At 39.4% G+C, this 14067-nt stretch overlaps 1 protein-coding gene across 1 annotated transcript in view; it reads left to right on the top strand.

Annotated features, from left to right (window-relative positions):
• The window catches only part of LOC128642489 (uncharacterized), a 99658-nt gene that overhangs the window by 38486 nt on the left and 47105 nt on the right, over positions 1-14067 (top strand). Inside the window, exons 3-4 of the mRNA XM_053695269.1 lie at positions 805-955; positions 6872-7044. Coding sequence (XP_053551244.1) covers positions 805-955; positions 6872-7044 — 324 coding nt within the window. The remainder of the gene's footprint in view (positions 1-804; positions 956-6871; positions 7045-14067) is intronic.

A 14067-nucleotide genomic window follows, 5' to 3' on the forward strand; every position in this document is an offset into this window, starting at 1 on the left:
TTGGAACTACATTTCCCATGATGCACAGACACACTTTAGGCTGGCTGAGTATTGTGGTAAATGTACTTTCGCAACATCTGGGGTGCCACGGTTGCTGACCCCTGATTTAAGGAACATAAAATGAATGGAACAGAATTAGTGCATTACATACAAAAAAATTTTTATAATGGTATGCTGAGGAATAACATCCTTTTCCTACAATTCACTGTAAGGTCCTTTTAATACCTATATATCTATATATATGCGTTTATATTGCTTGTGTGCGTATATAGATTAGATCATTTTAACATTAACTGGACTTAATTGTTACAAAAGAGAATCTACAAGAACAAACTGATTGAAGTTAAAGGGACAGTTTTTTGTTGTTTAAAAAGATAGATAATCCCTTTATTACCATTCCCCAGTTTTGCATAACCAACACAGTTATAATAATACACTTTTACCTCTGTGATTGCCTTGTATCTAAGCCTCTGCAGACTTATTTCAGTTCTTTTGATAGACTTGCATTTTAGCCAATCAGTACTAACTCCTAGGTAACTTCACGTACATGAGATTAATGTTATTTATATGACAGACATAAACTAACTCCCTCTAGTAATCAAAATGCATTCAGATTACAGGCGGCCTTCAAGGTCTAAGAAATTAGCATATGAGCCTACCTAGGTTTAGCTTTCAACTAAGAATACCAAGAGAACAAAGCAAAATTGGTGATAAAAGTAAATTGGAAAGTTGTTTAAAATTGCATGCCCTATTTGAATTATGAAAGTTTATTTTGGACTAGACTGTCCCTTTATTGTTTTCTAGCAAAGACTGAACTTCAAGGAAACGTGATCTGCTATAATGACTATGAAGCAGAAATATATTGTTCCTGGACAGCTGCTAATATTGGAAGCAATTGCAGTAGAGATTTTTTACTGAAGTATACAGTAAATAATAAGCCTTCATCAACTACACCGTAAGTTTTTTCCTATAGTATTATAAACTCAGTAAGTGTGGATAGTAAAAATTAGAGAATCTGCAGAGAATCAGGTGTATTGTATTGAAAATTTAAAAATGTCTAACATTCTTTAAAGGGACAGTCATCTACTCTAGAATTGTTATTGTTTAAAAAGATAGATAATCTTTTATTAGCCATTCCCCAGTTTCGCATAACCAGCACAGTTGTATTAATATACTTTTTACTTCTGTGATTACCTTGTATCTACACCTCTGCATACTGTCCTCTTATTTCAGTTCTTTTAAAAGACTTTTAGCCAACTGCTGACTCATAAATAACTCCACGGGAGTGTTATCTATATAACACACGTGAACTAGCAATGTCTAACTGCGAAAAACTGTCATAATGCATTGGTATAAGAGGCGGCCTTCAGCGGCTTAGAAATTAGTTTGAGCCTACATAGGTTTTGTGATGAGAGTGGGAGGCGACGTCACCAGATAGGGCAGGGCTTAGGGTCGTTAATGGCTAAGTCGCACTTACTGAGTTAGATGTGTTGTGCAAGCTGTGCAAGCTGTATACTTTTATGCTCTGCAATAAAATAGCGTTGTACCTTCTATGCTGTGTCCTGCATCTCATGACATGGTGTCAGAAGTACTTGCCTGCGCTTCTGTTTCCTGATTAATGACGATGTCGAAGTTTACCCCACCTGAGCTTTTTGATTTCTCTCAGCCTGCAGTGCAGCTTGGCCCACATGGCATCAGCAGTTTCAACGCTTCAGTATTGCTTCCAAGCTGGACAAGGAGAGTGGTGAGGTACAAGTTAATTCTCTTTTATACTCTATGGGGAAAGATGTGGAGCCAGAGTTCAATGCCTTTACTTTCCAAGAAGGGGAAGAATTTGACTTTAAAATAGTTATGAACAAACTCAGTGCTCACTTTGTGCCCAAAAGAAATGTGATTCATGAGAGGGGTTGTTTCACAAACGTGCTCAGCGTGTGGGAGAATCTGTGGAGTCATTTGTGTGCAGCCAGAATAGTCATAGGAATTGCAGATGCTGAGGTTTCACTGAAGCTACAGTTATAGTCGGATTTAACATTAGATGGGGCTATTAGGATGGCCCGCCAGAGTGAACTGGTGAAAAAGCAAAGTGCTGATCTGAGGTCTGAGAGTATTGTGGATGAAGTGCAGCAGTTCAGGAGAGCTGCAGGTGAAAGGCACAGTGTGAGCGGTAGACCAAGGGCAACAGATAGGCCCAGAAGCAGATGGGCGCTGCAGGCTCGCTGCACGCAGTGTAACCGTACCCATGATCAGAATGTCATATGCCCTGCTAAAGATAAAAGATGTAGAAAATGTAACCAAATGGGTCATTTTGAAGTGGCGTGTAAAACTGAATACATTAAGAAGATGCAGGTGGATAGTGACCAGGAGGGTCAAGAAGTGTCCTTTGTAGGGTCTGTTGTTGAACAGTCTGGTTCAGACGAAGATTGGCAGGTTACCCTTACTGTAATGGGAGCCAAAGTTGCCTTCAAGATTGACACAGGAGCAGACATCACTGTTATGTCCCTTGCAGCATTTATAAAACTGCCTCGACAACCTCAGCTGGCGAAAGTTACAACAAAAGTTCATAGTCGTGGTGGCCGCATCGATTGTGTGGGGAAATTTCTTGCCAGGTGCGAGTACAAGCAGAGGAAATTCACCATGTGGGTACATGTGATTAGAGGTCAGTGTGTTAACAACCTATTGAGCAGAAAACAGCCTGTGGTTTGGGCCTGGTTGCCAGAGTGAATGAGATTTCGGAAGACATGTTTGGTGAATTGGGCCTACTGAATTGCAACCCAGTCCGAATATAGCTTAAAGGTGACGCAGTCCCATACAGCATTACCACTCCTCGTAGAATTCCATTCCCGCTCAGGCCTCAAGTGGAGAAGGAACTTCTGCGTATGAAGAATATGGGAGTTATTGAAGATAACACAATGGTGTGCCCCCATTGTGACTGTTGTGAAGAAAAACAGGAAGGTACGCATCTGCGTAGACTTGAAAAGGCTGAATGAGGCGGTGAAAAGAGAGAGATATGTGCTGCCGACACTTGAAGACATAGCTCCAAAATTGGCTGGGGTGAAGTTCTTCTCTACACTGGATGCATCCAGTGGCTTCTGGCAGATACCTCTAGATCCAAAGTGCCGCAAACTGACTACCTTCATTACACCGGTAGGTCGGTTTTGCTTCTGCAGACTCCCCTTCAGGATATTCTCTGCTCCTGAAATCTTTCAAAGAGAGATGAGTTCTCTCCTAAGGGACCACGAGGGCACAGCAGTTGTCATGGACGATATTTTAGTGTATGGGTCTACATTGGAAGAACATGATCAGCGATTGACCTGTGTGCTGCAGACCATTAGAGAGTCTGGGCTAAAATTAAATAAGGAGAAATGCCATTTTAGAAGTTCTGAGTTATGTTACTTTGGGCATATCATCAATGGAGATGGCATCAAGCCAGACCCTGATAAAATCCTTGCTATTGAACAGATGAAAAGTCCTTCTGATGTACACGAGCTGAGACAAATATTGGGCCTTGTGAATTATGTGGGCAGGTTCCTTCCAGATTTATCCACAGTACTACACCCCCATCACCGAGTTGTTGATGAAAGATGTTGCCTGTGTCATGCTGCGCCGCTCTAGCCATTGCTAGGGGCATGGCGTCTCCTTCCCTGCTCGTTGCCAGGGGCTGTGTTGGGTCCGGATGCGTACGGTGCTGACGTCATCGCTGCATGCTCCTCTCACTCTCTGATGCCGGTCGGGCGCCTGTGGCGCGAATCCTGCGCCTATGTAAGTTTCTCTAATACGATCTATCACTGCCCAAGTATAGGTGTTACTTTGTGTGCTCCTGGGTGTGATAGGTCGTTACTTCTCTGATTGCCTTATTTAATATACTGCTGCTGAACTCTGCCTGTCTGACTACTCTGCCTGTTAAACCCTAAATTGCTGGATTGATACACTGCTGCTGAACTCTGCCTGTCTAACTACTCTGCCTCTTAATCCCTATATTGCTGGATTGATATACTGCAGCTGAACTCTGCTTGTTTGACCACTCAGCTTGATTAATCCATATTGTGCTGTATTGCCTCTCTGTTGCCAAACCCTGCCTGCCTGACCATTCTAGTGGTTTACCCTTGGACTGCTTTACTGTTGCCAAACCCTGCCTGCCTGACCATTCTAGTGGTTTACCCTTGGACTGCTTTACTGTTGCTAAACCCTGCCTCTCTGATCACTCTAGTGGTTCACCCTTGGACTGCTTTACCGTTGCCAAATCCTGCCTGCCTGACTTTTCTTGTGGTGTACCCCCGAACTGCCTTTCTCTGATTCCCTGCCTGTTGCCGCTGAAGACCATCCTGCCTGTGGTGAGTGCCATTTACCTCATCTTGCAAACTTTTTCTGCTCTGGGATATTCCCTATCATTCCAGCTCGACGCCGGGATAAGAAGACTACTGACCGAGTTTGGTCTGATAGTGGATTATCCCACGAGCATTACAGCCTGGGTCTGGGGACCTCTACAGGAAAAACTTTTTGTGCAGGTCAAGTCCCTGCCCCAGTGGTGGGGTTCTACGACCCTTCTAAAAAGACTGTGATTAGTCCTGATGCGAGCAGTTATGGGTTAGGGGCCGCCCTCCTGCAGCTGAATGAGAACAAACTACAGGCCATAGCCTACTTTTCCTGTACACTGATGGCTGCTGAGTCGAAATACACCTAAATTGAGAAAGAGTGCCTGGCTGCAGTTTGGGCCTGTGAGCGATTCCATCGTTACCTAGCGGGTTTAGAGAAATTTAGTCTGGAGACTGACCATAAACCGCTAGTCCCTCTAATCAACTCCTATGAGATTGACAAAACACCCATAAGATGCCAGAGACTTCTGATGAGGCTGCTTAGGTTCAACGTTCAGGCAGTGCATGTGCCGGGGAAACAACTGGTTGTGGCAGATACACTTTCCAGGCTCCCGCTGGCTGCTGCTGAAGAATCTTTAGCGGAATCAGATGTTAAAGTGTATGTGGATTCAGTTCTGGCATCCAAATCCATTTCTTCAGGGAAGCTAGAGCAAATAAGGAAGGAGACACGTTTAGATACAGACCTTCAAGAAGTTATTAAGTACATAAAGAAGGTTGGCTCGAGAGCCGGGCAGCCTGGATATCTTTAAGTTCTTACCAGTCAGAGAGGTCACAGTTCACGGAGCTGGATGGGTTGGTGCTGTTCCAGGAAATGTTAAGCAGGATTCATGATGGCCACTAAAAATCCTCAGGAACACTGCCAGAAGCTGGTGTCTGGCTATGCATCTCATTTGCAGCAGGTCATAACAGCAAAAGGGTGTTCTACTAAGTACTAAAGATACTTGCAATAAGGGGTTGAATCATTTTGAGCCCTTTATATATTATCCCTAAACTGCATATTGGCAGACTGTTTGCCACTACCTAAGATGATGGTGACCAATATGAGGGTGAGGGAGGGAAGAGAGCTGTTTGGGAGAGATCAGGCAGGGATCGGGCGGTGGTGGGTGATGCCACTGTGCGAGTGTAATCTCTACACTACAGCTAAAGTAAACCTTACAAGCCACCTTATTATCCCCTTCACTTTTGGGAATATTAGAAGTGGCCTTCTCTTACCAAAAGCAAAGGCAAAGCCATGCATGTCTGCTATATCTGAACAAAGGGGATCTGAGAGATGCTTTTGGAATTTTTTGTCTTATGAATGTAGTAGTTGTGTGTAAATAATTTCAATATGATCGCATTTTGCGGAGAAAAGGGGAATTAAATATACCAAAATGGGCCTAGATCAATACCTTGGGTAGTATACTAAAAAAAAATATATTTTTGATGGGTAAATAAAAAAAACAAGGCTCTATGGGGCTGATTTACCAACCCCGTATCGGCCTCAATACCTCTGTTTCTGCGCGAGCCTTTAGGCTCGCCAGAAACAGGAGTTAAAAAGCAGCGGTCTTAAGACCGCTGCTCCTTAACTTGTTCACCTGCTTTGAGGCAGCAGACATTAATCCGCCCGATCACATACGATCGGATTGACACCTCTTGCTTAGTGGCCGATTGGCCGTGAATCTGCAGAGGGTGGCATTGCACAAGCAGTTCACCAGAACTGCTTGTGTAATGTTAAATGTCGACAGCATATGCTGTCTGCATTTAGCGATGTCGGGAGGACATGATCGCTACAGCGGATCCGGATCATGTCCGTCCGACAGTTAGTAAATCGGCCCCTATTTCTGTTAAAATGGAGTGATAGCCAAAATGCCCGGTCCTGAAAGGGTTAAACATTCAATCAGGATGTGCATAGGATTGCCACCTCAGCCATGTTTTCCTGGACACTTATGAGTTACACATGGTGCAGGGTATGAAGGGAGGGACATGAATAGAGCTGTCCAGGATTACTATTCGTGTGCTGTCCAGAGGTGAAATTCATGTTACCCTCTGCACACACTGCAGCATGTGTAACTCATAAGTGTCCAGGAAAACATGGCTGAGGTGCCAACCCTAATTGTGCATCTGGCATTTATAGGCTGGCACAGTCATGCTATTTCCCATCTCAGTTTAAGGAAGTTTGCTATGAAATCTTGTGAGATCAGTAAAGCAAAGTGTGACATCAGTACCAATGAATCTGATTGGCTGATGTTTTTTTTGTTTTTTTAACATTCAGCTGACAGTAACATAAGGATAACTGTTCACAAAGTACTTACTATTGTGAGCTGAAGAAATGTTGAGGTAAAATATCTTCCTTTGTCACATATAGATGTTCAGGTGATATTTTCTAGTTATACTTCATCACTTTCAAGTGGCTTAGCATATTGGTATTATGCCCCTTTAAGCAAATATATGTCCATTTTAAGTAAACCACCAAGATACAATTTTTGTTTGTTAATTAACTATGTTGCTTTTTATTTCAGGACTAAAGATTGCATTCCGATAAATTTGAAGCCTAGTGTCTCCAGTTTGCCAACGTGCATCTGTTCCTTTAGTCATGATCGTGATCATTTTTCCGTAAGCACTTACTGCAATATAGAAATCCTATCAGCTGGGAAATCATTAGTAGAAAAGAATTTCCCACTCTTCAAAACAGGTATCATCTCACCAAGTGACTTCTGCTTTAACACAGATAAGCAAATCACAAAAGATACAAATTTCTGCATTATTTTTTTTTACACTTGGACTTTTTAGATATCAAATAATATTTTTAGAGCTGAAACAGGAATCTTAAAAAACCCCACACGATATGGTTAAAACCGTGATGAACTAAACTTGATTATTCTTTAAAGGGACAGTCAACACCAGAATTTTTGTTGTTTAAAAATATAGATAATCTCTTTATTACCCATTCCCCAGTTTTGCATAACCAACATTGTTATAATAATACACTTTTTACCTCTGTGATTGCCTTATATCTAAGCCTCTGCAGACTGCCCCTTATTTCAGTTCTTTTGACAGACTTGCATTTTAGCCAATCAGTGCTGACTCCTAGGTAACTTCATGTGCATGAGCTCAATGTTATCTATATGACACACATGAACTAACGTCCTCTAGTGGTGAAAACTGTCAAAATGCATTCATATAAGAGGCGGCCTTCAAGGTCTAAGAAATTAGCATATGAGCCTACCTAGGTTTAGCTTTCAACTAAGAATACCAAGAGAACAAAGCAACATTGTTGATTAAAGTAAATTGGAAAGTTGTTTAAAATTACATGCCTTATCTGCATCATGAAAGTTTATTTTAGACTTGCCTGAAAATATGTAAACTACTCAGGGGTCGATCAGAATCTCTTAGTAAAATGTAGGGATGTGTATACGGCAGCTTCATTAGCTGCCAAATGCAGAAGAAGGTGGCTGCTCGCAGACTTTAGCCAGATTTATTCCTAGAAAAAAACATATAAAATTATTTATCTACAAAAAATGCCCATATTCTTTAAAGGGATATGAAATCCATCATTTTTCTTTCGTGATTGACTTCTATTATCAAATTTCCTTTGTTCTTTTGGTATCTTTTGTTGAAAACAGGGACGTAAGCTTAGGAGCCGGCCCATTTCTGAACCACTATATGACAACCATTTTGCAAAAATGCTACCCATTTGCAAGAGTACTAGATGGCAGCATTATATCCTACCATGTAGCGCACCAGATGCCGACCTAGATATCTCTTCAACACAAAATATCATGAGAACTAAGTAAATTTGATAATAGAAGTCAATTGGAAACTTTTATAAAATGTTATGCTCTGTCTGAATCACAAAAGAAAATGCTTGGGTTTCAGATCCCTTTAAGTGAGTTTTTCTGTTGAAAATTATTAGGTATCTAAATGATTGTGATAGACCCCTCAGTAGTAAATACTGTAGGTTTAACACACTTGTTTCTATTAATTTTACTTATGTGTTGTATCCTGTGTAACTTCATGCAACTTTGTACACAGAAAAAAATGCCCTTAGGTGTTTGCATATAATTAACCCCTGAAAAGTTAACCCCAGAGCAGTAATAAACTACTGAGACTTTGTTAAACATATCTAGAGAGCCAATGACAATAGGGCATATCTGAGACTATTTATCTATGCTTTAATTCAATTTGATAAAAGAAGTGAACTGAAAAGTCTGTGAAAATCATAAGTACTGTACTGTACATTTATGGCCTTTTAGACACAGTACTCAAATGTTGTTTCCATCTATATGAAAAAGCTGCAGTGAAACGTGTTAAAACTATTTTTATCTATGAATAATGGCGAATAAGACAAACATAAAACACTAGTCCTAAAGCTCGTTCACACAGGCCATTTTTTGCTGTACAGCGGTCCCACCTCTTGCGCTCTCTCCCTCCCCCTCTCTTTTGCTCTCTCTCTCTCCCTCCCCCCTCTCTTTTGCCCTCTCTCCCCCTCTCTTTTGAGCTCTCTCTCTCCCCCCTCTCTTTTGCGCTCTCTCTCCCCCTCTCTTTTGCGCTCTCTCCCCCTCTCTTTTGCACTCTCTCTCCCCCTCTCTTTTGTGCTCTCTCTCTCCCCCTCTATTTTACGCTCTCTCTCCCTCTCTCTCCCCTCTCTTTTGCGCTCTCTCTCTCTCTCCCCTCTCTTTTGCGCTCCCCCCTTTTCTTTTGTGCTCTCTCCCCCCTCTCTTTTGCGCTCTCTCTCCCCCTCTCTTTTGCATCTCCCCCCCTCTTTTGCGCTCTCTTTCTCTCCCCCCTATTTTGCGCTCTCTCTCTCCCCCTCTCTTTTGCGCTCTCTCTACCCCCTCTCTTTTGCGCTCTCCCCCTCTCTTTTGTGCACTCTCCCCCTCTCTTTTGCTGTTTCTCTCCCTTACTTTATCCCCCCTCTTCTGCTCTCTCTCCCTCCCTCTTTTGAGCTCTCTCTCTCCCCCCTCTCTTTTGCGCTCTCCCCCCTCTTTTGTGCTCTCTCTCTCTCCCCCCTCCCTTTTACGCTCTCTCTCTCCCCCCTCTATTTTGTGCTCTCTCTCCCCCTCTCTTTTGAGCTCTCTCTCCCCTCTCTCTTTTGTGCTCTCTCTCTCCCCCTCTCTTTTGCGCTCTCTCTCTCCCCCTCTCATTTGCGCTCTCTCTCCCTCTATTTTACACTTTCTCCCCTCTCTCTCCCCTCTCTTTTGTGCTCTCTCTCCCCCTCTCTTTTGTGCTCGCTCTCTCCCCTCTCTTTTGCGCTCTCTCCCCTCTCTTTTGCGCTTCCCCCCTCTCATTTGCGCTCACTCCCCCTCTCTTTCGCGCTCTCTCTCCCCCTCTCTTTTGCGCTCTCCCCCCTCTCTTTTGCGCTCTTTTTCTCTCCCCCCCTCTTTTGCGCTCTCTCTCTCCCACCTCTCTTTTGCGCTCTCTCTCCCCCCTCTCTTTTGTGCTCTCTCTCCCCCCTCTCTTTTGCGCTCTTCCCCCTCTCTTTTGTGCACTCTCTCCCTCTCTTTAGCCCCTCTTCTGCTCTCTCCCCCTCTCTTTTGAGCTCTTTCTCCCCCCTATCTTTTGTGCTCTCCCCCCCTCTTTTGCGCTCTCTCTCTCTCCCCCTCTCTTTTGCGCTCTCTCTCCCCCCTCTCTTTTGCACCCCTCTCTTTTGCACTCTCTCTCTCCCCCTCTCTTTTGCGCTCTCTCCCCTCCTTTCATTTGCGCTCTCTCTCCCCCCTCTCTTTTGCGCTCTCTCCTTCCTCTCTTTTGCGCTATATATAGGTATCTATTAATGTGTGTATATATATATATATATATATATATATAGGTATCTACTAATTTATATATATAGGTATCTATTAATTTATATATATAGGTATCTATTATTTTATATATATATATACGTATCTATTCATTTATATATATAGGTATCTATTCATTTATATATATAGGTATCTATTCATTTATATATATAGGTATCTATTCATTTATATATATATATATAGGTATCTACTAATTTATATATATATAGGTATCTATTAATTTATATATATAGGTATCTATTCATTTTTATATATATAGGTATATATTATTTTATATATATATAGGTATCTATTATTTTATATATATATAGGTATCTATTCATTTATATATAGGTATCTAATTATATATATATATATATATATATATATATATATATATATATATATATATATATATATATATATATATAGAGGTATCTATTAATTTATATATAGGTATCTAATAATTTATATATATATAGGTATCTAATAATTTATATATAGGTATCTATTAATATATATATATATATATATATATATATATATATATATATATATATATATATATAGGTATCTATTAATTTATATATATATAGGTATCTAATAATTTATATATATATATATAGGTATCTAATAATTTATATATAGGTATCTATTCATTTATTTATATAGGTGTCTATTAATTTATATATAGGTATCTAATAATTTATATATATAGGTATCTATTCATTTATATATATAGGTATCTATTCATTTCTGGCTGATGGAGATAAATCACAGAGCATTTTTTTCATAAAACAAAGCACCATAATACATTTTGAAATGAATACTTGTAGAGGTGTGTCCCTGTACAGCTGTTGCTGTTTTTATTAGCCAGTGAGCAATTAGATCTCTGGGGATTAGGTTGTACGCAAAGCCAAATACTGTTTGTTTCCATATTATTTAAAAAGCTTAAAGGGACAGTAAAGTCAAAATTAAACTTTTGTGAATCAGATAGAGCATTCTATTTTACACAACTTTCCAATTTATTTCTATTATCTAATGACTCTATTCTTTTGGTATCTTTTGTGAAAAAGCATACTTAGGTAGGGTCAGGAGCAACAATACACTACTGGGAGCTAGCAACTGATTCGTGGTTGCACATATGACTGCACACAGGTGAACCAATGACTCTTGTCATTGTATGCCCTGGTGTGTTTAGCTAACTCACAGAAGTGCATTGCTGCTCCTTTAACAAAGGATACCAAGAGAATTAAGCAAGTTTGATACAATGATAAGTTTTTTTTACAATTGTATGCTCTAGCTAAATCATGAAAGAAAAGAAATTGTAGTTTTAAAGGAATATTTTTTTATTATGTTGTTCCTTAATATTTTTTTTTTTTTTTTAAATATATAAATTAAACGTTTAATTGTAGCTTTCATACTGACTGCATAACAGATTTTTTATAAAATATAAAATGTCCCTTTTAAATTTTTTCATTCATGATTTAGAAAGAGCGTGCAATTTCAATCAACTTTCTAGTTTACTTGTATTATCTAATTTGCGTCATTCTCTTGATATCCTTTGCTGCAAAGCATATCTAGATAGGCTCAGTAGCTGCTGATTGGTGGCTGCACGTAGATGCCTCATGTGATTGGCTCACCCATGTTCATTGTTATTTCTTCAACAAAGGATATCTAAAGAATAAAGCAAATTAGATAATAGAAGTAAATTGGAATGTTGTTTAAAATTGTCTTTTCTATCTAAATCATGAAAGAAAATGTTGGGGTTTAATGTCCCTTTAAGGGACATGAATGTAAAAAGTAAACGTTCTTGATTCAGATAGTGCACATTTTAATACTTCAATTTACTTCTGTTATCAAATTTGCTTTGTTCTTTTGGTATCCTTTTGTTAAAAAGTATATAAGTAAGCTCAGGAGCAGCAAAGCTGATTGGTGCCTTTTATTATTGGCTCACAAGATTTTCTCAGCTTACTCCCAGTAGTGCATTGCTGCTTTGGAACTGACTCGAGAAAAGTCGTAAACTCCTTTTCAGGTATTATAGAGGGACAGTGTGCTGTAAAATTGCCCTTACCTTATTGTGTTCCCAATGACATGTTATACCAACTGCAGAGTGTACAATGTATAAGAATGTGGTCATTTATGTTTATTGTTGTATTTGAAATAGTTGGTTTTGTTCGTTAAAACCACAAAACATCAAAATGTATTTATTTATAAAATGTTTTACCAGGAAAAAATACATTGAGATGTCTCTCATGTTCAGATATGTCCTGGGATATGCCAGCAATACATAACATAGCTATGCAAATACAGTAGTTACATATTTACATAGCAATACACAGACACAAAATAGGTCTTATGGGTTGAGCTTGCAGGGAAATCAGATATCCTTAGTTTATTACTTTCTGTACACACACATGTTTCTTTATATTATCTCTGTAAACCAAAGCCCAATACTTCGAACAAATGAAAATCAACATTTTATTGCTTATCTCTTTTACCTCCTACAGGGAGCATAATTTCTTCTGCTGGTTGTGTTTACACATGATTTTTTTTTACTTATGGGGCATGAAACCCAATTTTTTTTAATGATTTAGATAGAGGATACAATTTTAAACAACTTTCCAATTTACTTCTATTATCTACTTTGCTTTGTTCTCTTTGTATCTATTGTTGAAAAGCATACCTGCTGATTGGTGGCTGCACATATATGCTTCTTGTGATTGGCTTATCAATGTGTTTAGCTAGCTCTCATTAGTGCATTACTGCTCATTTAATAACGGATACCAATAGAATGAACCAAAATCGATAATAGAAGTATATTGGAAAGTTGTTTAAAATTATATGCTCTGTCTGAATCCTGAAATAATTTTTTTTGTTTCATGTCCCTTTAAGTATAAACCCTCTCAGAATAGGTAGGGATACAATAGGTAAAATTAGCTATTTCCAGTACTGAAATAAACTAAAAACATAATTTATGTAAGAACTTACCTGATAAATTCATTTCTTTCATATTAGCAAGAGTCCATGAGCTAGTGACGTATGGGATATACATTCCTACCAGGAGGGGCAAAGTTTCCCAAACCTCAAAATGCCTATAAATACACCCCTCACCACACCCACAATTCAGTTTAATGAATAGCCAAGAAGTGGGGTGATAAGAAAGGAGCGAAAGCATCAAAAATAAGGAATTGGAATAATTGGGCTTTATACAAAAAAATCATAACCACCACAAAAAAGGGTGGGCCTCATGGACTCTTGCTAATATGAAAGAAATGAATTTATCAGGTAAGTTCTTACATAAATTATGTTTTCTTTCATGTAATTAGCAAGAGTCCATGAGCTAGTGACGTATGGGATAGCAGATACCCAAGATGTGGAACTTCCACGCAAGAGTCACTAGAGAGGGAGGGATAAAATAAAGACAGCCAATTCCGCTGAAAAAGATCCACAACCCAAATAAAAAAAATTAAATAATAAGCAGAAGAATCAAACTGAAACAGCTGCCTGAAGTACTTTTCTACCAAAAACTGCTTCAGAAGAAGAGAAAACATCAAAATGGTAGAATTTAGTAAAAGTATGCAAAGAAGACCAAGTTGCTGCTTTGCAAGTCTGATCAACAGAGGCTTCATTCCTAAAAGCCCAGGAAGTAGAAACTGACCTAGTAGAATGAGCCGTAATTCTTTGAGGCGGGGACTTACCCGACTCCACATAAGCATGATGAATCAAAGACTTTAACCAAGATGCCAAAGAAATGACAGAAGCCTTCTGACCTTTCCTGGAACCAGAAAAGATAACAAATAGACTAGAAGTCTTTCTGAAACCTTTAGTAGCTTCAACATAATATTTCAAAGCTCTAACCACATCCAAAGAATGTAAAGATCTTTCCAGAGAATTCTTAGGATTAGGACACAATGAAGGGACAACAATTTCTC

The sequence above is a fragment of the Bombina bombina genome, chromosome 11 (genome assembly GCF_027579735.1).
Source record: "Bombina bombina isolate aBomBom1 chromosome 11, aBomBom1.pri, whole genome shotgun sequence".
Classification (NCBI taxonomy): domain Eukaryota; kingdom Metazoa; phylum Chordata; class Amphibia; order Anura; family Bombinatoridae; genus Bombina; species Bombina bombina.